Source organism: Tachysurus vachellii, chromosome 1 (genome assembly GCF_030014155.1).
Source record: "Tachysurus vachellii isolate PV-2020 chromosome 1, HZAU_Pvac_v1, whole genome shotgun sequence".
NCBI lineage: Eukaryota > Metazoa > Chordata > Actinopteri > Siluriformes > Bagridae > Tachysurus > Tachysurus vachellii.
In genome coordinates this window covers 6,138,690-6,164,374 of record NC_083460.1, presented here as the reverse complement: position 1 = coordinate 6,164,374, position 25,685 = coordinate 6,138,690, and the positions used below count along the sequence as shown (strand labels likewise).

The 25,685-nt window shown below is 41.1% G+C and overlaps 1 protein-coding gene across 4 annotated transcripts in view; it reads right to left on the bottom strand.

Moving 5' to 3' along the window:
* LOC132845834 (receptor-type tyrosine-protein phosphatase mu-like) overlaps nt 1–25,685 on the bottom strand; it is a 192,439-nt gene that overhangs the window by 88,528 nt on the left and 78,226 nt on the right. For all 4 annotated transcript variants that reach the window (XM_060870152.1, XM_060870161.1, XM_060870171.1 and 1 more), the window contains exons 5-7: nt 19,594–19,709; nt 17,545–17,719; nt 11,255–11,548 (exon numbers count right to left, since the gene is read on the bottom strand). In XM_060870152.1, the coding sequence (XP_060726135.1) occupies nt 11,255–11,548; nt 17,545–17,719; nt 19,594–19,709 (585 nt within the window). The remainder of the gene's footprint in view (nt 1–11,254; nt 11,549–17,544; nt 17,720–19,593; nt 19,710–25,685) is intronic.

The window sequence follows — 25,685 nt, the reverse complement described above, 5'->3', positions numbered from 1 at the left end:
GAGACGCTCTGACCCTCCGCTCCTCTACTCTCTCTCTGCTGTCGATGGAGAGATACGGCAGAAGAGAGAAAGGCTGAGATGCTGAGATATTCTGTTTGAGCTGATTCTGCGGTGACTGATAACACACGAGCGACTCTGGAGACCACACAGTCGTCCCGATGCTCTGAGATGCCATGAAGCTGGCTCATATGCATTTATGCACTATTTTCAAAATTCATAAAAAATAAATAAATAAATAAATAAAAGACTGTAAAGCTCCCGCTTGGGAGACGACACCAACAGAAATGATTGGAAAACGTTTGCCTTTGAGCACAGTACAAAAATGATATACAAATGGACCTGAGATGGAAAGTAGCTGGCAGATATCTGATTATTTGTAAAGCAGACATTACAATAAACTCTGTATTTGCAGAGTAAAGTAATTGCAGTTAACAAGTGGGTTGCTTAACACACACGCGCACACACACACACACTAGAGGTCTAGATTGGTATTCCTATCACTGCCCCTGGCCTGAAGATGTAATTGAATAATTCCAATTTGACATTTAGATAGAACTATTAGTGAGGTTTTTATCATTACAGCGTGACATTTAAATAATGATTTCTAAATTATCTCCACATTATCAGCTCCTGTTAATTCTAATGGCCTGTCTCTCTTATCTTTATCATGCAAATAGATAACATTGCGTTATACAGAGAGAGAGAGAGAGAGAGAGAGAGAGAGAGAGAGAGAGAGAGAGAGAGAGAGAGAGAGAAGGGGGGATAGGAAAGGGAAGGGGGATAAGAGATGGACATAAATAAAACAAAATGCATCAGCCGAGACGAGAAGAGATAAGACACAAGGAAAGGAAACAAAAGGAAAGGAAAGGGAGAAGAGAAGAGAAGAGAAGAGAAGAGAAGAGAAGAGAAGAGAAGAGAAGAGAAGAGAAGAGAAGAGAAGAGAAGAGGGAAAGGAAAGGGTCAAATGGTTAGAATCTCTTTACACTATCAGCGTACAGGAGTACAGGCTCAGGGACTAAGAATCCAGACAGATGAGACCGTGTGGTCACTCAGGAGAGAAGAGGAAGTCAAATATGGGAAAAGGAGAACGACTGGGAAGTAACTGAAGACATTAAATAAGAGGGTGGGAGGAGGGGGTTAGTGCTCACCACCAAAAGTGAGAGCATGGAGACATTAGTCCTGGATGAAAGGAAACAAATTGGGCATGTCTACTGCAGACACACTTGAGTGGATGATGATGACAACATTTTATGTTAGTGTGTGTGTGTGTAAGCATGATCGTGTGTGTGTGAGAGAGAGAGAGAGAGAAAGAGAGAGAGAGAGAGAGAGCATGTGTTTGGCCTTTCTCTCATACACTCTTTCTTTCACCGTGATTGCCGTGAGTGATTTCCTTATCAGATCTGCCTCCGAGCAGCTCGACTCCCGCACTCTCTCCATCACGCCACTCTACAGAAATCCCCAGCTTGCTCGTTCTGACATGACACTGCCTTCATCCCTCAGTCTGTTTCGCTGGCCTGTTCAATTACGGCCCTCAACACAATCAATGCCTGCTTCGCCATAATGGATCTGTTCGCTCCGCAACCATCTGTTAGCGCCGTCTCTCTCTGTCTCGCTCTCTCCTACAGCTCTCTTTCCCGTGGAGAGACAGATCTTGTCACTGATACAGAGCTATAATAGATGATCTGGTGTCAGGCGGGTTGCGTGTGTGTGGGCGCTGACCTAGCTGTACGAAGCTGTACGAGCCAGGCTGAGGACATGGACCTGCTGCAGTGTTTTGCGAGCGTGCTCAAACGCACTACGGAGGCAAATGAGACGTTTTGACACGTCGCTTCAACAGAACTGGGCTACAGAATCATATAGGTGCGAGTAAGGGACTGTTTGGGACTAAACATTGTGTGGCCTGAGCTGAGTGTAACTGTAATGCAATAACGTAATCAATTTGGAAATTAAAAATGGGGGTATCACGCAAAGTTTCCAAAGAGTTTCTAAAGTTGCAAACTGGTAAAAAAAAAAAATTTTTAATGAGTTAATGATTACGGTTAATTTGCATTCTTAGTTGCAAAATGTCATACCATTTTTTTCCCACACAATCTCCATTTTGTTCAACTGTTCCAGCGCTTCCTCAAGACAAAAACAAACAAAAAAATCCTCCGGATTGCTAATTTGTGTCCCACTTTTAAGGACAATTGAAATTTGTCACACTTTCCCCATCACCTCCAACGCAGTCCATCAATCATGTATATTTGGTGAAGGTATGTACGTCTGGTTTGCTACTTAGAGATGCAAAAGTGACACTTATCTAACAGTATGTGAGGTTGATAGCCACCATTTTACTATTTTTTCACACCCCCACACACCCACAAACACACACATACACACACACAACTAGACATGTTTAGTCTGACTCTGACACATTGTTATCCATAAAAATAGAAAACAGTTAAAAAAACACACAGTGGTGGGCGTATCTTGAGACAGGGATCACTTTCTTTCTCAGCGTATCATTTAGTATCTTTTGGACAAACTTGTTCATTAGAATTGTATGCAAAAGTCTGGGTGCCCTTGAGTAAAGAGAGAGAAACAGTTAAAATCTGTTCGTCTCTGCAGCAAGCTATGACATGAGAAAAACAATCAACACTCAATCAACAATCAAAAATCAAACAACACTCACATGAAGCACATACACAGCAGTAATGAAGTGAAAAAGTAAAAATAAATAAATAAATAAATAATAAATACAAAACAAGTTTCCAAAAAAACACACCACCAATAAAAGAGCGCGACTGAAGCACAATCCAAAATGGCGTACAACCCGGCGAATGAACAATTCCGTCTTCCTCGTACAGCGCTGCGTGACGCCGTATTCATCCGCTCCGCTCGCCAAGTAGTTCCTGCGCAAACTTTGTTTTAAGGATGCAAACGGCGTATGTCGGAATGACGGACCAAGACATTCTTAATAAATTTATGGGAGATGGCCGTGTAACCACGAAACGCCGTATGTCGAGTTCGACTTAACCCGAGGACTCTCTGTACTCACAAATGCAAGGTTACTTTTAATGTTAAAGCAAAAAAAAAAAAAAGAAAGAAAAGAAAATAAGACGTCCGCTGACGTGCACCCAGGTTTTGTAGAGGAGCTCCTGAGACGCAGTTGTAAATGATGCTGCTTTATCTGGCTTCTCTGATTGCGTTTGTAAACGGCTTAGCAATTAGCTAATGAGCTCAGTAAGATGTGTTTACCGCAGGCACAATGCTACACTGTGCGCCGCTGAGTGCACAGTTCAACAGCCTCGCCATTAAAAGCAATAGTTTAATCAATTGTCGAATTTGTGATCTTCTACAGCTCCACTTCCTCCTGATCGCTCCGGCTTCATGCTAATGTGGGAATCATGGAGTGCAGTTTTTTAACATGTCTGTAGTGTTCCCTCCATCCAAGAGAGGAGGTACTGTTCTATCTATCTATCTATCTATCTATCTATCTATCTATCTATCTATCTATCTATCTATCTATCTACTATCAAGTAGACAGAGACAGAGAGACAATGGGGGGGGTGAGTGGGGAAAGAGTGGGAAAAAGAGACAGGCGGACATAGAAAGAGAGGGAGAGGGAGAGAGAGAGGTTGTAGGAAGGCAAACAGGGAGTATGAGATAAAAAGAGGCAGAGAGATGGGTGGCAGGAGAGAGATGAGAGATAGTGGGGAAAATTGGGGTAAGAGAGAGAGAGAGAGAGAGAGAGAGAGAGAGAGAGAGAGAGAGAGAGAGAGAGAGAGAGAGATTGAAAGAAAGAGAATAAGAGATTTAAAATTGAACTCATCTTTATTTGATCAGTCTAATCAATCATGTTTTTATCTGATCATGTGATATGACAAGAAAAAAGAAAGATGGAGTGATGAGAGAGACAGACTGAGTGAGGGAGAGAGTGAGACAGAGTGGAAGAGAGCGAGAGAACAGAGGAGGAGGAGAAGGGTTGTGTGTGTCTGGATTGTGAGACAGAGATGTTCTTTAAGTGCCAGCTGGAAGAGTATTATCACCACTTATCTCTCCATTTCAGAGTAATTATTCATGCAGTCATTTGAAATTGTGGTATATATGGATGTGTGTGTGTGTGTGTGTGTGTGTGTGTGTGTGTGTGTGTGTGTGTGTTCACTGAGGAGCCTCTAGTGCATGGCTTTCTGCACTTATAAAACCGTTTTCGTATCAGCCTGCTTTTGCGACTCATAATAGCTTTTGATAGTCAACACTAAAACCCTCATCACCTGAGAGATGGAGAGAGATATGCAACAAGCATTGTGTACAAGAGCTCTCAGTCATTACGCAGGCATGCAAACACACACACATACACAAACACACACACACACACACACACACTCACAAATCCACTGAGCCTTTGGCATCCAGGCGAAGATAATAGGGCCGATTTATTGAGCTGATGTGCAGCAGCTCACCTCCCTCTCCCTCTCCCTCCATCTCCCTCCCTCTCTCTCTCTTCCTCTGTCTCTGTTTCTCTCTCTCACACTCTCTCCCTCTATCTATCTATCTATCTGTCTGATTAATGGAACAGTTCTTGCCTGCTAGTGGCAGGAGGGCAGGCCATATAGCAAACACAATGTGTTGATCTCAGAGATGCCAGGTTTTGTGATTAACGGCCCAAAACAGCAAACGGATGAGCAACATAGTCGGGCAGAAATCAGAACCGTGGGCCTTGTGATACGGCACCCTTACACACAGACACACACACCAACACTCTCTGTAATGACTGACAGCTTTGGTGCTCGATGCTACCGTCTGAGGTTGCTGTTTAATCAGGGAGGTTTGGATAAAATCTTCCATCGCAGCTCGGTATTGATCCCTGCGCTGTCGAGTGTGACACCGAGGTTCAATGAGCGACAGCTCATCTGCCAATTCTGCCTCTGTCACAGCTCATGATCTGATTACGGCTGAAAACCGCCGACTCATCGGTCAGACGTTCAACCGAACATACCCAAAGAAAACGTCCACGTTCCTTAAAGTGCTGTACACGAATGCATATTAAAGCAGGATAAAGCTGCTTCAACAAAAGGATGCAGTACTGTATGAGAGACACAGCAGGTGAAGCCTTGATTCTGATTGGTGAGAAATTTGTTGAATAGTTTTCAATACCAGCAGCTTGAGTCTAAGTTCCGGGTGCAAGATAAATCAAAGCAAGGACAAATGAATTTAAAAACGCAATTGTTTATACATAAATGTTTTAATCTTATTGTGGAATGAGTCTCCAGGGTCAGTGCTTTGTAAACAGCCTGAGGTAACTTTCCATTCAGGTTTTGGGGTTGTTGGGTCACAAATTGTCTTATTAATGGAAAAGTGACGGAAGTGATGGACGGTTTCAAGTTCTGATGACATCGTACCCATTATGTCTGGGAGCTAAGAGTGCAAAACTGGCTTAGCTCTCTGATTGAGAGGGATACTATTCTCTCTCTCCTGTCAATCATATCGACACTAGCCAATCGTATCCATCTGTGAGCTCAGAAGGTTGATTATTTTTCTTCACCGACAAGCTCCGTTATACTGATTTGTAAAGAGCCACAAATAAAATTTACTTTGCTAGTCTGGTAGATCACTCACCCAAATCTTAATCTGCACACACACACATACACACACACACACACACACACACTGACTGAAACAGACCTATCTGTTGACACACACACACCTATTCTAATAGCCTCAGTCTGGGCAGGTAACACACCGCACTCGATATCGATTGCTCAGTCTACTTTAGCTGTAGTGATTGAGGTCATGAGAGCTCCAGAGACTCTCCTAGCTCTGTCTTACGTCGAATCCTGACCCTCCTGACAACCTTTGACCTCCTAGAGCAATGTAATATGTTAGTCTGACAAATTAGATAGAGACTGGTGTTCTGTCGAGCATCTGATGAGCATGAAGCAAGACTTCGCTCAGATGAGTTAGGAGCTGCAGGGAGCACTGCTGATTTACTTCCCTTAAACGTGTTTACATTGAACAGCTAAGGAGTCAGTCTCATTAAATGAAATGAAAGTTTTGGAGATCACAGACACTGAAAGTTTTAAGATGGTCCTGATTATCAATGACTTTTATTTGCAGTTCATCTTGTGTACTCAGTTTTATCCGTTTTCACGTTTAGACTTCTCAAAATGGCATCAGGGTTCGAGCGTGAATGTCTGGTACAAACGCTTAGCTTAAACGCAGACGCTGTAAAGCCGCAGGAAAAAAAAAAAATGGATCTCCTAAACAAGATGTTCAGAACACCATGAGGAAGCTCAGCATGGTAGAAATGACAGCTCATAGATTATGAGTGACTGATTAAGTGAAAGCTAATGTTTCAGCAGCCCGCTAAGTGTCAGAAGTACAGCATTTTCTCTGCTTCAAACTCCAAAAAAAAATGTCGAGAAGCATCTAGGAGCAAATTCATCATCATTAGCGAGAGGGTTGTCGGCTTCCAGTCAGCCCACGTTCCAGATGATGAAGAATTTGGAATCAAGAAGAGAAGCACAGCATATAGCTGCTCATTCTAGAGATGCATGGCCTAATAAATGGAATGAGCTGGTGTTTACTTGTGTCTAACAGCTAAGGGTGCAAGATGATGGCTGACTTATTTCATCCAGGGAGAGGAGCGGTGAGGAGAGGAGATGAGAGGAGAGAAGAGAAGAGAAGAGAAGAGAAGAGAAGAGAAGAGAAGAGAAGAGGAGGTGAGGTGAGAAAAGGAGAGAAGAGAAGAGAAGAGAAGAGAAGAGAAGAGAAGAGAAGAGAAGAGAAGAGAAGAGAAGAGAAGAGAAGAGGAGGGGAGGGGAGGGTAAAGGAGAGGAGAGAAGAGGAGAGGAGAAGTGAGGAAAGGAGAGGAGAGAAGAGGTGAGGAGAGAAGGGAAGAGAAGAGAAGAGAAGAGAAGAGAAGAGAAGAGAAGAGAAGGGGAGGGGAGGGGAGGGGAGGGAAGGGTAAAGGAGAGGAGAGAAGAGGAGAGGAGAAGTGAGGAAAGGAGAGGAGAGAAGAGGTGAGGAGAGAAGGGAAGAGAAGAGAAGAGAAGAGAAGAGAAGGGGAGGGGAGGGGAGGGAAGGGTAAAGGAGAGGAGAGAAGAGGAGAGGAGAAGTGAGGAAAGGAGAGGAGAGAAGAGGTGAGGAGAGGAGAGAAGGGAAGAGAAGAGAAGAGAAGAGAAGAGAAGAGAAGAGAAGAGAAGAGAAGAGAAGAGAAGAGAAGAGGAGAGGAGAGGAGAGGAGAGGAGAGGAGAGGAGAGGAGAGGAGAGGAGAGGAGAGGAGAAGAGGGAATGGAAGAGGAGAGGAGAGGGGAGGGGAGGGGAGTGGAGGAGAAGAGAAGAGAAGAGAAGAGAAGAGAAGAGAAGAGAAGAGAAGAGAAGAGAAGAGAAGAGAAGAGAAAGAGAACAGAATAGCAGAAAGGGGAGAAAGAGGAAAGGTGTGACATTCAGAAACACAATAGGTTTTCCCACCTTGGCAGGATAAACAGGTGCCTTTGCTTCTTTTCTTTCTCTCTTTTCAGTCCAGTAACCTTGCTGATTTGTACCAAACCCAATCTCTCCCTTTCTCTCTCTAACAACAGAACGTAAAATTGCTCACTAATTCAGTGTGGCTCAGAGTGAAGAGCCTTCAGTTGGTGTCCTCTGGAACAAAGATTAAACCCTAGAGGTGGAGTAGCAGGCAGGAGCACGGTGTTGGTGTAAAGGTGTGTGACTGAGAGAGCAGGCTGGCCTGAGGCTATTCATACTGCAACAACACAACGATACCACTATCACTGACCAGTTAATGTCACACACACACACACACACAAACACACACACACGCACACACACACAAAGCTAAAATGTTCAGCTCCTCAAATAAAACACATGAAGGAGTTGGAGTGAAAGGACGAAGTAAAAAGACTTTAAAAAAATAAAAAAAACAGCATGTGCGTTTGGTTTGCAAAAGCTTCTGAGAACACACACACACACACACACACACACATACACAGAGCATCTAAATGGAAAATACTAGCAGGTGAGTACTTAGGATAGAGAGAGAGAGAGAAAGAGAGAGAGAGAGAGAGAGAGAGAGAGATCTTCATTGCACACCTGTGTGTATTTACAGATGACCTTGCTAAGTGATGTTGTAATCAATGTCAGCGCTGCATGGCATGCAAATATTGAATGTCTTTCACAGATGCAGGCAGAGAGAGAGAGAGAGAGAGAGAGAGAGAGAGAGAGAGAGAGAGAGAGAGACAACACACACACACACACACACAAAATAAGACTTACCTTAAAGGTTTCTACTTTTGGTTAAACAGCATTCACTCACATGTATACACACTCCTAAAATAAGTTCATGTCGAGACTTCAGACACAGCAAAAGTTGATTCTTTAGTGGATTAAACCTAAGTTCAGTTAGAGTGCCATCAAATACTGTACACAACCTAGAAAGCTCCTTAATGATTGTAACAAAAACAACATACCTACATGACAATACACCACAACAGCCTGAGGTGTTGAACATGGTCAATAAAATGAATAGATTAAATCGTGGCCTTAGCAAATGTATACAAAGTCACAGAGAAAAAAAAATCAGGATTGGTTGTGTCTCATTTCATAGACGCTCCATTCTAGGGGTCTTTGAAGGTCCTGGAGAATATGTACTCACAGAGAAACCTTTAAATGTTAAATCAATTGACCATTAGATATCTAATCTTGACATGAATAAATAAAAATGTTGTACTTAATGGTATTCAACACCATCTAAAAAATGACTGCACGATGTCTGCAGTTATGAAAGAAGAAGGGAAGGCTGAGAGGTGAAGGGGTTCAATTACCGTCCTGTGTGAAAAATAAGTAGTTCAACACTGTCCTTGTTTCCGTTCTGGCACATGGAGCAAAGCCAAGCTTGTTCCTGAACTAGAACACACCGTGTCTCTGGAATAGATCGATTTCTTTCTGTTGTGAAAAGATACATACGCTAGGCAGTCGTGGCTTAATGGTTAGAGCGCTTGACTCGTAACCCGAAGGTTGTGGGTTCGAGTCTCGGGCCGGCCACAACTGAGGTGCCCTTGAGCAAGGCACCGAATCCCCCCCAACTGCTCTCCGGGCGCCGCAGCATAAATGGCTGCCCACTGCTCCGGGTGTGTGTTCACGGTGTGTGTGTGTTCACTGCTGTGTGTGCACTTTGGATGGGTTAAATGCAGAGAACGAATTCTGAGTATGGGTCACCATACTTAGTCGTATGTCATGTCACTTTCACTATTTCACTTTCAACAGACTGTGATGTTTATACGTGTCTGTGTGTGGAAGCGTCGGGAAAGAAGTGTAAGAGTGACTTATTTAACCTCTGAGCGGAGGAGGTACATCAGAGCGACGGACATGATGACAAATTCGTTTTAATAGTACTGTTAGCATTAGCAAGCAGCTAATAAAGGCGTAGTGGACTCCTTATCTGGGTAATGGCTGTGATCATTTGGACTCTTTATCTGGTTATTAGCTGTGATAATTATGTCCACTGCCCTGTTTGAGGCCTCGGTGTTTTATAGTCCCTTAACACCATTAGCGAGATTAGCATTATCTATTTGGCAAATCTACTCTTAGCGTTCTGCTTATTTATATACAGCTGTGAGGATTTTAGCGCTAATCACGCTGCTCTAGCTGACCTTTTACAATATATTTATAATGAAATAAGTGAAAACGCATACATGAAGCTGATCTCTAATTTGTAATAAGGAAAAGGGCTCTGCATAAATGAAATATGTCTCATGGCACGGATGCCTTTTTTTCCATTAATGGTTTAAAATCGGAGGACCTAACAGCCAAGAAAACAGCTAATGGCACATCGTTCCCTGAAAAAAGATCAGTTTACACTAACATTTTATTCGTATCTGAAACAAAGAGATTTTCTTCTGACTAAAGTAATGGAAAAGAGCAGTGATAGTTATAAAACTCCTCTAGCTCAAACCTCATCCCAAACACGCGCACACACACACACACACACACACCGGACAAACCTTGAGGATAAAGCAGGCTTTCTGTGTGCCACAAGGCAATAACGAACACAATAGATAAGCTTGAATACGAAGTAATACAATTTACTTTCAAGAGCAGAGGCCCTCTTTTCTCCTTGAATTTATTTCTTTGTGATCATCCCTCCATTACGGCACAGGGACAAAGACAACAAAGGGAGCAAGGAGGGAGAAAGAAGAAAAAATTGACCATGCGAAGAGAAAAAGGACGAACCCTAATATAGCCACTATATATTACGACAAAATAACAGAGTCATTAACCCTTTAAATCGTGCCCAGTCTCTATGTTTCACTTAAGCCGGCCAAGCCAGCCATTAAGGAGAGGTAAACGGTGCCTGGTGCCCATAATAGGATAATAGCCCCCATGCTAGGAGCTGATAAATGGGAATGGGTTAATGAACAGTGTGTTAGAGTTTGTGTCTACGAAGGTTATAAAGAGCTCTGGTGTGCTCAGTGAGGATTTAACATCGGGAAGGATGGCCTGGAGTCAACGAGGGAAGAGCGGAAGATCAAGAGTCCTTCCTGGAGAAGTCCTCATGGGGCAAAGCATCCATCACACACACACACACACACACACACTGCATGAGAGAGCAAGAGTGTGAGAGTAAGAGAGAGAGATAGACGGACACTTTTTACAGAAAAGTAATACAGACAAAATATAATTACACACAAAAATGACACATATATAATCTCTATACACACAGAACGCACTGTACTCTATACACCTGCTCAATTAATGCACAACATCTGCAGTAAATATATAACAGCACACACTCACTCACACACACACACACACACACACACACACACACATACACACACACCCTAAGGGCCCTGGAATGAAGGCCAAGTGAGCAACACATCCATCCCTTTCAGATGCTCAAATGAGAAACAGTGAGACCTTCAACAGGAGGTCAGAAATCCCTGATTACAACCTAAACCCGCTTTCCAAATCCAGATTCCCTCCTCACACACACACTCTCTAGCAAACTCTCACAGGCACGTCTAAGTACAAGATTCCTGTCATGATGTTATGTCTTGCAGCCTATAACAGGACAAGCTTCCTACAGTCAAGATAGTGATTGATTTGATATTAACATGCACACGTATGTATTCATTATGTATGTATGTATTCATTATATTCGCTGCCCTAACCTACAACCACACAAATGTTTATTCATTGGTTGTATTCAAAATGTCTTCTTCGAGTGTAGGCTTTTCCCCCTTTACACAACACCGGGCAATGCACTACTCACCAGCACACTTGGTACGAGCCCGGAGTGGTGGCCCGTGCGCCCCTGTACCCCCGTCCAGTGGCCGTGTAAGCAGCACGCTGATCTCGTACTCTGTATCAGGTGCCAGGTGGCCGATCTTGTGTGATGCCTTGTCCACAGGCTGCAGGTCGTACATGGTGCCTGAGACGGTACGATACTCAACCTCGCGGCCGATGATGGGCCCGTCCCCGTTGATGGAGTTGGCGTTAAGCTGGATCCACAGGTAGGTGGCGCCCACTGCGGTTAGCTGTGGAGGTGCGATGGGCACTGGGGGTTCTGGGAAAGGAAAGGAGATGGACGGTGTTTAAATATGCTGGAGTATAAGATGTGGGGCACTTCTGTTCAAGGACAAGTCAAAATAATAACAACAATATCAATGTGGCCATAAAGGCTACTAATAAGATATAAAGATGGTCAGTAGATGTATAATAGACAAACTGTGGAACTTTTTTGGAAAGCTTCCTATATTTTATCTGAAGTCTATGATCAGTCAAGCAAGTTGAATTGCTTTTAAAACAATCTTTCTTTTGTCTTTCTATTATTTAAGGAACAGTTTTTTTTTTTATTGTTGCCATGATATTTTGGGCTTGTTACCTTCCAATTTCTCATAAGATTTTTTAAAAATAACAATGCAGAATGTTTATTACGGAACAACAAGAAAAACATGCAATGATTTTAATACTAATAAAATGATTGTTTTGGACATCCCAGCAATGACATGGTGTCCTGCACTTCTCATAAATTCCTGTCCCTCATGCTCATACAAATCCCAAGTTTTTAAATCCCAAGAGTTTTAGCTGAGGTGGGAATTTTGAGGAAACCTGGCAACCCTGCCCATAAGAGTCATACTTGTTTCTTTCAAGCACTCACACAACGTTTATTGTTTTTCATCCCACCCATGTATCCCATGGCCTGATGGACACATCTAGCCTCAATGTGAAGATTTTTGGCAGCTTCCTTATGCTTCTATCTGCACATGAATTTGAACACATAATGTATTTATATTCACTTACATCACTGTCGTGCTGTGGAGCAGATCTGGGGTCAGTTCAGAGGTTTACTCAACAAGGCTAAAGAGACATAGCAAGCTGTGTGTGTGTGTGTGTGTGTGTGTGTGTGTGGTCTGCTCAGATTCCTGACAATATTCAAGGCAGGAAGGATCAGAGGACTCTTTATTAACATAATCAATAAAAAGGCTTGTGCTTAAGTGGTATGGACAAGTTGGATCTCTTTATAGTCAGAGGCTGCAGTTACATATATGCTGCATAGCTGCAATATATGAGCATCAGGACTGATTTGGGTTTATTGACAGAGCCTATAAGCACTTAATCTGTGACATGAGGTTAGATGGCTTTGTTTGAGGCATAGGTGGAAGAGGCTATTGCTGCCACTGTCTCTAGTAGTGAAGCCATGTCTTCTGTCTAGGTTTGCTTCACAGGTTGCAGGAAAAGCTGAATGAGTCAGATGAGACAGAATCGATCAACAAAACATCTTGGACCAAAAGTAAAAGTTCTGACTGATATATATGTCTGTATGCACACGAGAAAGACAGGGAGTTTGCACAGCAGATCTAGAACTGTCTGTTTAAGATCAGAGCATGTTTATATGCACGGCTACAGACTGGACATTACCATTGATGAACACATCAAAACTTTATGTCTTTGGCAGCCTCTGTGCTGGCCGTGCAGAAGGTGTCCTGTTGGATGGCATCATTTAGAGAGGATATATGCCCTCTGGGGCAGGCAGAAGTGATTGATGCCCACCACAAACCCATTACACTATTGCCAATATGATAATAAAGTGTAATTCATATTTATTACAGACCCCTTCTAACTGTAGAGATCGATCAGGATGGAAATACTGGCACAAAGTAATGAATAAATAAACTGGGTATAGAGTGTGAGTGTGTGCGTGTGTGCGTGTGTGTGTGTGTGTGTTCAAAGCATGGTGCACTACTCTTACTCTAAGCCACAAACAGCTACAGATCAGAGCTGAGATTCTCTAGTCAGCCTGAGGGGAGCGCTAACAACACAGTGTGTTTACATTTGTGTGCAGTGTATGTAAGCATATGTGTGAGTGTGTGTATGTGTGTGTATGTGTGTCTGTGTGTAAACCAGTTACATGCAGGTCACAGATCCTGCAGATGGCTGTTCCACAGTGACCCCAGCAAGAGGCCTAAATACCCCATAATCTATCTCGTCACAGCCGACCAATCAGACATCACCTAACGTGAACCGTGTAATCCGGCTCGGTCTCAGAAGCCACGCTGCACCATACACCACAGCAGGGGAAAGAGTTAAAGCAGGACAGGTAAGAAGGGAAGAAGAGCACTATAAACATGTGGAGAATGCTAAAATGTTAGCCTTACTGGCCGAGCACATAAGTAAAGTCAAATAAATCAAAACCTTGGCTTTGGGGCAAGAACTCATTAAAGGCTTGGGCTTGGAATTTGTTACTAAGACAAATATAAATAATGTATTTGCTGACATTATATTTATTCATTTTAACACAAAAATGTTGATCAGATTTTAGTGACTCTATATACTGTTTACTCTGTATACCATATAAAAAAACACTTGTCTAGAGTTGGCATGTAATATGCAGTTCATAGTAACAACTGATTGGTGACTCCATCTATCAGGATCGATAGTTTTAAGCATTTAAATTAGAATTGCTTTTGAGCATAAATAAGGTATTGTGCATAGAGCAGAGGTCTAAAAGAGAGCTGTTATGTCTTATTAGGACTGTGGTGACATGCTGACAATAATGTCGATATCCAACCTCTGTTCTTAATGCACCTCATTTCTCTTGAGTCCTTATTTCTACAACTTAAGTACCACTTCCTAGAAGAGCTATTGTTGAACTGTCAAGAGTGTTCCCTCTCTATCTATCTCTATCTCTCTTGCTACAAGATAATTCCACAGCTACAGTAACTTCAGTTGGACGTCATCGGAGCCATATAAACCCGTCGAATACAGTATGAGACTAAATCGTTTTGACTCACTTCCATTCTGCTTCCGTGTATGTAATTGAAGTGAGGAACATGGCACATGCGTGCGATTTTTATTATTATTTTTTCCTTTATTTACGAGAAACTTAAACCAAGCAGAATAAATACAGTATAAAACAGCCATTTAACCCAGCAATCTACCACCCGTCTATAGTAAGACATTAAGATGGAGATTTCACACTGAGTATCATGAACAGGACTCTTTAAACCATAATGCCTTTAACCATTTATTTTTTGATTCAGGAACAAAATATATGAATATTAAAAATGACAGTAGCAGATCTGCAGCCAAAACACAAACATTTTGGATGTTAGCAAATATTCGGCAGGTAAGATAAGCCATTTAGTGAGCATCTGGAAAAGCGTGTGTCTGACAGAAATAGAGAGAAAGACAGAGAGAAAGTGTGAAACGTCTATACATATGTGAGGGATTAAGAGACATCAAGCTGGGAGACAGGAGATGTCTGAGGGGCTTCCAGAGGGGGCACAGCTGAGACCGGCAGGCTGCTGAATGGTGTGTGTGTGCGCGTGTGTGTGTGTGTTTGTGTGTCTGTGTGTGATAGGGTTGGGGGAAACATGTGTGTGGGTGTGTGTCCTTGTGCATCTGACAGTGTGGTATGTGTAAAGAACAGCTGTTACAAGGCTGTTTTTCAGATGGCTGTGAGTGTGAGTGTGTGTGTGTGTGTTATAGGATTAGAGGACTGGACAACTGTGGCCTGCTTCAATACAGCACCTGTGTGCAAACCACACAAAAAACCCTGCAGCTACTTTTTTGTTAATTCAACCTTCTTATTAATGATCTACTATTTACATGCACGTGAGTTTAAATAGTATTCAAATTCATCCTGTCAGTCCTATACTGTAGCTCACTAAAGCTAACGGTCAGCCGTCTGCTTATCCGTGTCTCTAATTGGGGCAGATACGTCTATGTAGAAGAAACGTCTAATAAGTTACACCAGGAGAATTTCTAATTATACATTGTTTTGCTCATTAGCATTGACGCAGCTACCTAAAACACCGTGTTAGTGTCCGAGTGGGTTAAAATTCCATGGAGTAGAGAAACCCTGGGAGGATCAAGAAATGCACTAGAACTGTGGAGGTGTGCTGAAGAGAAAACTAGAGCCTGACTAAGAGCAAAAGAGTGAGAATTTGGTCTTTGTAGAGTGAATGTGAAATTGCAGCGCTACTATAAATGTGTGAAGGTGCGAATAGGATAACGCTGCTAATTACTACAATCCTGCAAACACCATAGACGGAGAAGACAAAAAGCAGACACCCTGAGCTGCCTGCTGAAATACACAAGAAGTGAAAATTCACTGTTAGGGTACGTGTTGAGGAGGCCGACAAGCCTAAATAGTTTTCCGTAAAACTAGCCACCGAATATAATCAGTTAAATTGCATTTATTGTCTAAACGTTTAACAATACAGCGTACAATCTTTTCTCAATACTGCATTTAGTCAGGAGTCTTCAGGAGTCAGATGTCTGTATTGTGGATTCTAAAGGAGTCAGATACAGTATTAACTCAGGATGTGTCCAAATGCTTCACATCCACACTGCCCTTCCGGTAGGTTCTACCATCTCGGTGGAGGACTTCTGATGCTCTCTTAGAGTAGCTTTGGATCTCAGTGACCTCTTTGACCGAGTTGGACTCATGGACTGATTTTGGTGCTGGTGTTTCACAAAGCTTAACTAGATCTACAGTATGTGCCAACACAATTGATTGTGGAGGTCTACAGAGAATTCCTTGGACTTTATGGCTTGGTTGTTGGTCTGGCAAGTGGGACTTTTTATACACCGGCATGTGCCTTTCCAAACCATGCTCAGTTCCAGGTAAGTATTTCATTATAATCAACATCCAACAGAGTGCCTTAGCTATGGGTCTTAGCTAAATGAGTACTTAGCTAAATTAAGTATGAATTCATTTTCTAGCCATTCCTTTTTTTATTGTCCTTCGACTGCTCCCTGTACAGGGTCACCACAGAAGATCATTAAATCCATGTATATTTAATTCAGCACAGGTTTTAAGCTGGTTGCCCTTCCTGGGACCGGCACTGAGAGTTAAACTGGATGGGTTTCTGCACAGGAATCAAACCAAGGGCACAGCAGTGATAGTGAAAGTTATAGCACCAGGAACATTTTCTCACAGTATGAGAGATCAACAGACCCATGCACAAGATGATGCGTAATCTTGACAAATCCACACTAACCTACAATCAGTTGATTTTGATTCGCTCTTTGGCACTGTTCAGTTATTGGCCACTACTTTGTGTTCCTGAAACGTTCCTCTAGATTTGATTATCGATAACAACTTGTCAGTTTTAACTCTGCTGCTCTGTGACACTGTTACAAAACTGGTGCACATACAGGCAGTGCACCAGTTTTGTAACAAGTAATGTTTTAAAGAACATTTTTAAGTCCTTTTGTAGTTATACTCAACTACGAGACCAAGAAAATGTCCTCGAAATTTTCTACAAGCATCTCGGTTTTATCAATGTACTGCCTGAGAAATATTGCACTACGCTGTAGGGAAGCTAGGATCTAGTTAGGTCTGAGTGTGTGGGTATTTATACCCATATGCATTAACAAAAATGTCCTTGTAGACCTGTGATGATCTATGACATCTAAACACTTTAAAAGCACCTGATAGAATGCCGAGGCAGACGTGGTTTGACTGACATCTCTCTGTGTAGACAGCTGGGATTAAAGCAGTCAATCACCTTAAGCTGCAAGTCCATAAAAAAGCGGCAACAAACTACAGGGCCATAAATTCAATTCGCTGCTCGTCACGAAGGAGAAAGAAAGAGCGGGGGAAATTGAGGAAGAGAAATATTGAAGGCCATTACCTAGCACTCGCGGCTAGAGGAGAGAGAAGGGAAAGGAGGATTTAGAAGCGTGTGCCTCTATAAATTCATATCAAGTGACTGGCGGAGGCCTGAGCTGGACAGCCTACTGTACATCAATACACAGCCTTTATGTCCTTCCAGAACGGATACACCCTCGGTCAAGGACAGCGCTTGTGAAGACACACACATACACACACATCAAAACAAAGAGAGTGCAGGCTGTTAACATAAAATGCACATCAATCTTCCTCACAGCCTCGTCAGCTAACCCCGTGTATCACACTCTCACGCTAGAGAAAGTTAGAGACTTATATATTGCAGTTATGCACTTGTAGGGTTCGGCTGAATTCTTTCCGCCATTGAGGCACAGGTGGGTGAATGAGATAGTGAGAGGATGAGGTGTATGACGTGGACTCACGTTTGATGGTCAGTTCTCCGTAGTTGGACACTCCTACTCCCCCGGTGGAATGGACTATGCAGCGGTAGCGGCCCGAGTCCTGTTTTGTGGTGTTCACCACGTCGAACATCCCAATGAACCGCTGATTATTCCACGGTTTAGTGGCTTTCATAGGTGCTTCTCGTCCACCGATACCCTACAGCCATACATATAACAGATGTAATATAAAGACATGAAGATATCTTCACCCCTGGTGTGTGTGTGGAAGTACCAGAATCTAAGCATGCGCACATCTGTGCAGTAGTGCATTACTCCATTATTTCAAGGCGTTCATGCTAACATATTTCCGTGTTTGTTTCCTTGTTTCCTTGTGTGTATGCACACATACATGCAACACACACACACACACACACACACTCACACTCCTTCCCCAGCTGTCACCCAGTGTCGCAGGCAGATGGGGGCCATTTGTTCACTGGAGATCTTTCTTCATTACTGTCATTGGGGGGACTTCACTTAATGTTTGACTTTCTTTTGCAGAGTAATGAGGATGTGTTTATTTAAGTGACTAACTACCTGGCAGAGGTCCTGCACACACAGAGCATCCAGAATCAGAGTGAGAGTGTGCATCAAAAACACAGAGAGAACGAGACCAGAGGTGTGATTTGGATATGGATATAAGGTAGACCCTGACTACAGGGACAGCTGTATGAGTAAATGATGAATTTGCTGATGAATTGTGAGCAAAAGAATAAGCAATCGGGAATTTTATAGCACAAGTCTTCTCTTGTGCTGTTGCATTTCTAATAGCTTCAAATATTGACACATGGGCAGGAAAAAGAAAGAAAGAAAGAAAGAAAGAAAGAAAGAAAGAAAGAAAGAAAGAAAGAAAGAAATTAGAAAATTCCTGATCTCATGACACATAAGTCATCTTACCAACATTTAAAAAAAAGTTTCATAAATTATTTGTTCAAAAAATATAATAAACTAATATCCTATATTTCCTTAGAGAAACTGCCGCAGGTTCTGATCAGACACTTCTCAAGGCCGTTTCTGGTGACTCTTTTGTGTCTTACATTTCACTGCAGTTTCAGTTACGCTCATTGGTTTCAGATTTACGCTTGTACTTCGGCTAGAACCCTCATTTTCATGTGATGTTAAAATCTAATGAAAGCAGTAAACATCAAGTGACTTTCCTATAGGACAGAATGTTTAAAGGTGTCTAATGTTATACAATTTATTTCAACAGCTGCTTCATAGTGAAGAGGAGAATTCAGAGAATGTGCGTAAGCTATGTGATGTCTGACCTTGCCACACCTTGGAGAGAGAGAGAGAGAGAGAGAGAGAGAGTGTGTGTGTGTGTGTGTGTGTGTGTGTGATAGAGGCTGTGGTTTATAAAATGCAACACTGAAAACTTGATGAGGCGTTAGAAAGCTTTACAAGTGCCATATACAAGATGTAGAGGTGAGGTGCAAAGAAAGCAGGTTTGAAAGAGGGATGAAAGAGGAAAGTGTGGGGTGTAAAGAGCTCTGCATCTGAATAAGACGAACTCGGTATGATGTTGTCCAGCCGAGCGGAACAGAGAGAGGTCGAGTTCGCTGCTTGATTCTGATTGGTCAGAAGCCGTTGATGAATTTGTAGCTGTATGGTTTGTATTACTGTAATAGACAGGGACATGTAAGGCTGATGCTCCACATGAACGGATCTAAAACTAGCACAAACAGTTCACTCTCAAAGAATCTGTAACATCTACAAGTAGCTCGGTCTCTAGTGTGATGAAAGTAAACACACTGAGAGCAGTGTGAGCAACATCTTGACCTATTTACCCAAAATGCTGTGATCAGACAAATGTTCAGGTGGAGTTGAGGCTATATGAATAAGCCTGTTATACCAATGACAAGTGTACACTTCTTTGGAGAAGCTAATATCAGCCCTTAGCTAATATTAATATTTATAAGTTGCATTGATGCTGTGTTGGTATTTTGATGGTAGAATTCATAGAGGACCGTGTGTATAAGGATTGTGTGTGTGTGTGTGTGTGTGTGTGTGTGTGTGTGTTTGTATACACACCTGCAGCCACAGGTGAAAGTTGTCTCTCCACTCTCCGTTGACGGTGCAGTGAAAGGTAGCCGTCTGCCCTGCGTTCACCTCCACTCCTTTAATATGGAGGAAGTGTGGCGTCGTCACTAAACATACAAACAACACAGCACTGTTATCCAACCTTATTAACACAAAAAATAAAACACATCGTCACGCTCATATATAATCAAAATGGCAATAATTCCTAATAATGATTGCAACACACTGTGGGACTTGAGAAGTGCACTAGACGTTCTCATTTCAGCAAACTGAGTAACCCTGTTATACCGATGACCAAATGTATTGTTTAGTTTCATACAAATAAAGCAAAAAGGATGAATTACTCCATCATAACCGTATCCCTAACACTGTAACTATTCATCTGACTGGATTTGTGTACATTTTTACAAATTTGTTTGTACCTGTACCCTTTCTAAAATCATTTTTATACTCGACACTGGAAACATTACCAAGCTTCCTTTAATTGTTTATGCAGTTTTGTCTCCCGCTGATGTTACACTTGTACCTCTTTTAACTGCTTTCTGTTTCGCTTTGTCTACAGCTGTCAGTTTGGCTGCTTTATTGGCTTCAGTTCACATTTGTATCCTGAGCCTTATTCATACAATAACATTTAATTCATACAATAACAAGTTCTAGTAAACGTGGAACAAACTAATTTGTTTTTTTAACCAAATTACTCCAATAATACTGCAAATACATTTCCAGCATTTGGCAGATGCTCTTATGCAGAGAGACTTATATTTAAACTTAGGTTTTATACATCTGAGCTATTGAGAGTTAAGGGCCATCAGTGACAGCTTGGTTGACTTGAGATTCGAACTCACAACCTTCTGATCAGTCATCCAACACTTTAACCACTAAGGTACCGCATCCTATTGCAAATAATAAGAGTGGATGATAAAGGGCAGCATTTACCTGGTGAGTCGACCTAAGACTAAGATTACACCCAGCATTGGTGAATCCTGCACTATAATTGGTCAAAAGGAATTGATTCATTTTCTATAATCATCGATATGGCGATTCTTTATATCTGGATGCTTCTATCATGAGAAGGCTTCAATACATCACAACAATGCACTAATCTACATTATTAGCATTGTCAAAATTCTTTGATATGAAAGCATAGAACTGCTTTACCTCTAACAACACACTCTGTCATGTTTTATTTCCCACATTTGACAGCAAATAAGAAAAAATTATTTGGACCGGAGCCTCTAGATCATGTAAAAGCAGATTGTAAAATACACGATCGAGAGAGATCTGAGCAACGACGGCTACAAAATAAAACCCGTGCAACTAGTGTTTAATCTCTTTACTGTATCTTCTGCTTCTACCTGCTCATCGCTAAGCATATATCACAAACACACAAAAAATAAATCAATGTCATAACTTTTATTTCTTCCCATCAGCTAGATTGAAATCTTATTAAGTTATTCGTCGTCCTCTAATAAAATCCCCGAATCGCAAACTCTACAGATTGCTCTGTGCTACTTGGATTAGCCTTTCTCCGCCTCAACTAGAAAGCTCGCTCATATCCGGGTCAATATGCATTTACAACAAGAGAAGGTGTCTGGGATGCAGTCCCATGTAAATCAAGTTATGAAGTGTAATGTTTGATTACTCGTCTCTTGCGGAAATCAGGCCGCGGCGACCTTGAATCGATACGTGAGCCGTTCCTCACAGACTGTAACGCTGCTAATTTAATCTCTTCCTCTCACTCTTCTTCTCTCTGTTCAATATTTCACCAGTTACTTTTCTGTTTGAAATATCACCGCTTTTATTACTTTGACCCACACTACTTTTCTATGGTAGATTGCCTGTATCTATTTCTCTTTTCTGCAAAGTATTTCTTTTTTTTTTATTTTTCTTTAATGATAGATAGACCCCCTGTAGTGTTAATGGCACCTTGGGAGTGAAGGCAGCCATGCCATCTGCTTTCATGAATAGGAAATGAATGTGACTATTTTTTGCTATAAAAAAAAAAACAAAGGTGAGTCCAATCACTCAATTTAACGCTCAAGAAATCAGCATTAATGCTCAGAATAATGAAAGTATTACGCTAAATTACAGGGACCGGATCTTTGACTGAACTGTGTTGATAGTTCGTGTCATACTTTGACAGTCACAGATTTGTGCCGTCTGCCACCGTGTGTCATCTAAAACAGACACGAGAGGATTGTGCTCTGATATTTCTAGGGAAAGATTTGGGAAAATTACTGTACACACGGTCATATTTTGACGGTTTCTTAATATTCTTTTAAAAACTTCCAAAGGCGGGGGGGCACGGTGGTTTAGTGGTTAGCACGTTCGCCTCACACCTCCAGGGTCAGGGTTCGATTCCCGCCTCCACCTTGTGTGTGTGGAGTTTGCATGTTTTCCCCGTGCCTCAGGGTTGATTGGCATCTCTAGAAAATTGTCCCTAGTGTATGAGAGTGTGTGTGTGTGTGCCCTGCGATGGGTTGGCACTCCATCCAGGGTGTATCCTGCCTTAATGCCCGATGACGCCTGAGATAGGCACAGGCTCCCCGTGACCCGAGGTAGTTCGGATAAGCGGTAGAAGATGAATGAATGAATGAATGAACGAACTTTTAAAGGCATTTATGATGCATTTTGGAATTTTGATATGAGACATTTTATTTAAAGATCCTAGCGTGACTCTAGGACTGTATTTATAATCTTTATACCAGCCTTTAATGTAAGAATACCGACGCCTTCATTTTATTTCTAAATATGATAATGTAGTATCATTATTGTAAATGATGATTAAAAAAAGACTTAATTCACTCATTCAGAATTCAGATGTCTTAAAAGACTGAAATCGTTTTAGTTTCAATAAATGTCAGCGTAGACAGTCATTGATATTCACACACCTCCTCACAGTGAGGTGATAATCACTTATTTAAGAGAGGAAGTCTCTTTCGACATTTACTCAGACCGGACATGAGAGTACATTGGCACCAGAACGTTACTATCAGTAATCAGCTTCTCTCTTTCTGCCTCAAAGCCATAACCAATGTTTATTGGAGTGCTAAGACTCTAGGAAGAAGCTGCTAATGCTTTTGAAAGAAATTAGTATAGTTTCCTTTACACAGTCAGTCTCTAAAACACTAAGTGGAGCAGTCTGAAAGAGGTGATGATGACACATTCTCAGCCAAAGTGTTTTGTTTTCTCTTTTTTCTTCTTCTAATGCTAAAAAAAAATCAATCTCTAATTTGCTATCTGTTAAAGCCTCAGAGCAGAATGTCGGTGAACTCTTCACCACCTGTATCATCTGTTCATCTGTATGTTAAAGCAGTGATCCTATATGGATCATCTTAAGAATTCATGACCAGATGTAATTTTAGTAATTAAAAAGTGTAATTAACTTTGTATTAAGAAGAAATCTATCCCAGCTCTGATTGTCATTAAAGATGAGAACAATGACATATTAAAGACCTACAAGTTCCTGGTCGTTCACCTGAATGACCAGCTGGGATGGGACATCAATGTGGACGGCCAGAGGAAGCTCAGGTCAACTGCTACGAGCATTGTACGTGTCAAGTGACATCTACTTCGGCTAACGTGTGCTGGGACAATGGCATTACTGTTAACGAACACCAGCAGACATTAAGAGAGCTGGACATCGTGGAGATAGTGGTGGAGATTCAAGATCAGTGCCACCTGCTCTATCCATCAATCACTGCACAGAGGAGCTACTCCAACCTCTGGTTACCTGCAGCCATCAGACGTTACAACTCAAAACATAACTCCTCCACCTTGGAAGCAACAGCGATTTCTCTGCACTACTTTTCTGAGGATAGACATCCTAGCTTCACAGTGACATTCATGCACACTGTTCTAAACATACAAACGAGTGACGTCCCATTTTGAACCTTATCAATTTTTATCTCAACAGATTTTGGGTATTTGCCTGCTTGTTTATTTTTTACATCCATATCGTATTATGTCTGCTGCTGGCACACCTTTAATAAATGTAATAAATGAGAAGTCTTATCCGTTGGTGCGTGTTCGAATGTTGACTGAATAACAACATCAGCATCAGCGTTAAATGTTGATTTCAATAATGACTTAAAAATCCACAAAAGTCCACAAACATAAATTAGCATAAATTCAATTACAGCATTTCATTTAATGCTAATACTCAGAGCGTGCAGGTCCCTGGGTGTAACTGATGGAATCCAGGATTGAGCTTTTGGCTTTCTGCCAATTAATCACCAGAAACATGTTAATAAACCTGCAGAATTAAATTGGTAACACTTTACAAAACACGTATAAAATTCTACAATACGTCGTGATGGTGTCGTAACGATCGAAGATGTCTGAGTAATGCATTATTAGTTGTGATTGTTCTTAATAAACGCTTTATTGAAGCTTTGTTATTCAAATTGTTGTGCATGTATTAAGCTTAATTCCAATATCATTCGGATTCATTTTCCATGTTAGACCCTTAGGCTTTTTATCATTTCATCATTTTACTTATATATTTATGTTATTATTTTTAAACTAAATTCTACTTTAGATTAGCATATACTTAACCAAAATAAACAAAAAGTCTCCTTTATTACAGAATATAGTCTAAAATAAACTTTCTGTATTTTACTTTAGAATACGGAGGATTTAAAAAACTCTATAATACTCTTGCTGACTTATTTAGTCAGCTTTTATTCGTTTTTAAAAAAGGTCACCTGATGCTACCTTGAAGCCATTTGTGTTACTGTTTTTTGCTCAATTGTTTGTAGAATAAAAAAGTTATTGTGTGTTAGTTATATGAACTAATAACAGAATAATTGCTTATTGTCTCCTAGCAGTGGTCTAGTTATGCAGCAACACAGGTGCTGATGAATAAAGACTAATAAATAATGAATTAATTTGAGCTTTATTAAACAAATAACATGGCATTAATTAACCCTGTGTTCACTTTAAACAAGGAATATGCGGTCGGTCATATTCAAGAAAAAATCTTCTGAATATAGTGAAAAATAGAGAGAAGTAGTGTTGTGGATTTCATATTCTCTACACAATTTATTTATTTTCCTCTTCTGAACATGTGGCAGTCATGAGGGAAAATTACAACAGTGGATTGTCACAATACGCTAGTTTTTCACTCGCATCTGGACATTTTTTGTGGATCTAAAGAGCGCTATCTAAAAGCCAAGGTAATTAAAACATATTAATATGTAATGTTCTGCTCAGTTTGAAGGTTGAGGTTTTCTTCTCTGTTTATGGCATCAGTGTAAATGCTCTTGCTAGCTTCCCCTAACCTAACATACCAATGAACTAGCTAGCGTTAACATTAGCTACACAAAATACCTTTTGATGCGTTTTCTCTATGTTTTATTTTCTCTAAATACGTACACAGCTTATGCTTTCGAGTTTGAAGTTTTAAAGGAGCATACCTGACTTAAAGAGCCCTAGACTAGTTTAGCTAGTGTGTTTGTGTTTGGTGGAAGGGTAACAGTAACGTTAGCTAAAAGGCTATCTAAACGTGCACAGGCATGCCCAGCCATGTCTGCTAACTTTACCACTTAAGTACCAATTTAATTTGGTTGCATGTAGCTACAATTAATACCAGACTTTAGCTTTAGTTGCAGCTGTTTACAATGGATAAGCAAGCTTGGCATGAAAAACACATTACCTCAGATAGAAATATAAACAAATAAATATAACAAACTATAGTTTGTATAAGAATAGTAGGTTCCTGCAACTCAATTCGTCCCTTTGGAACCAGTGTACATATTTGAATTAAGGAAATTAAATGACTTTGTGACTAGCAAAGGCCCTTGTCTTTGTCAACATTTTTAGGATTCGAAAATACGCTAACAGTATTTTTTAAATAGCCAACATTTTATTCCGTTCATTTTTAGACGGATTATTAATGATCAGCCTGTGACATTAAAATGAATACGGATTTTTTGTTAAATGTCAAGCAAAAGCTTCTACAGCAGTACATCTGCCTTGCATGACAAATCTTCCCAGCAGATTTTCAAAGAATTATTATTATTATTATTATTTTTATATAATAATATTATTATTATTTATCTTGTGACATACATTTAATCTTT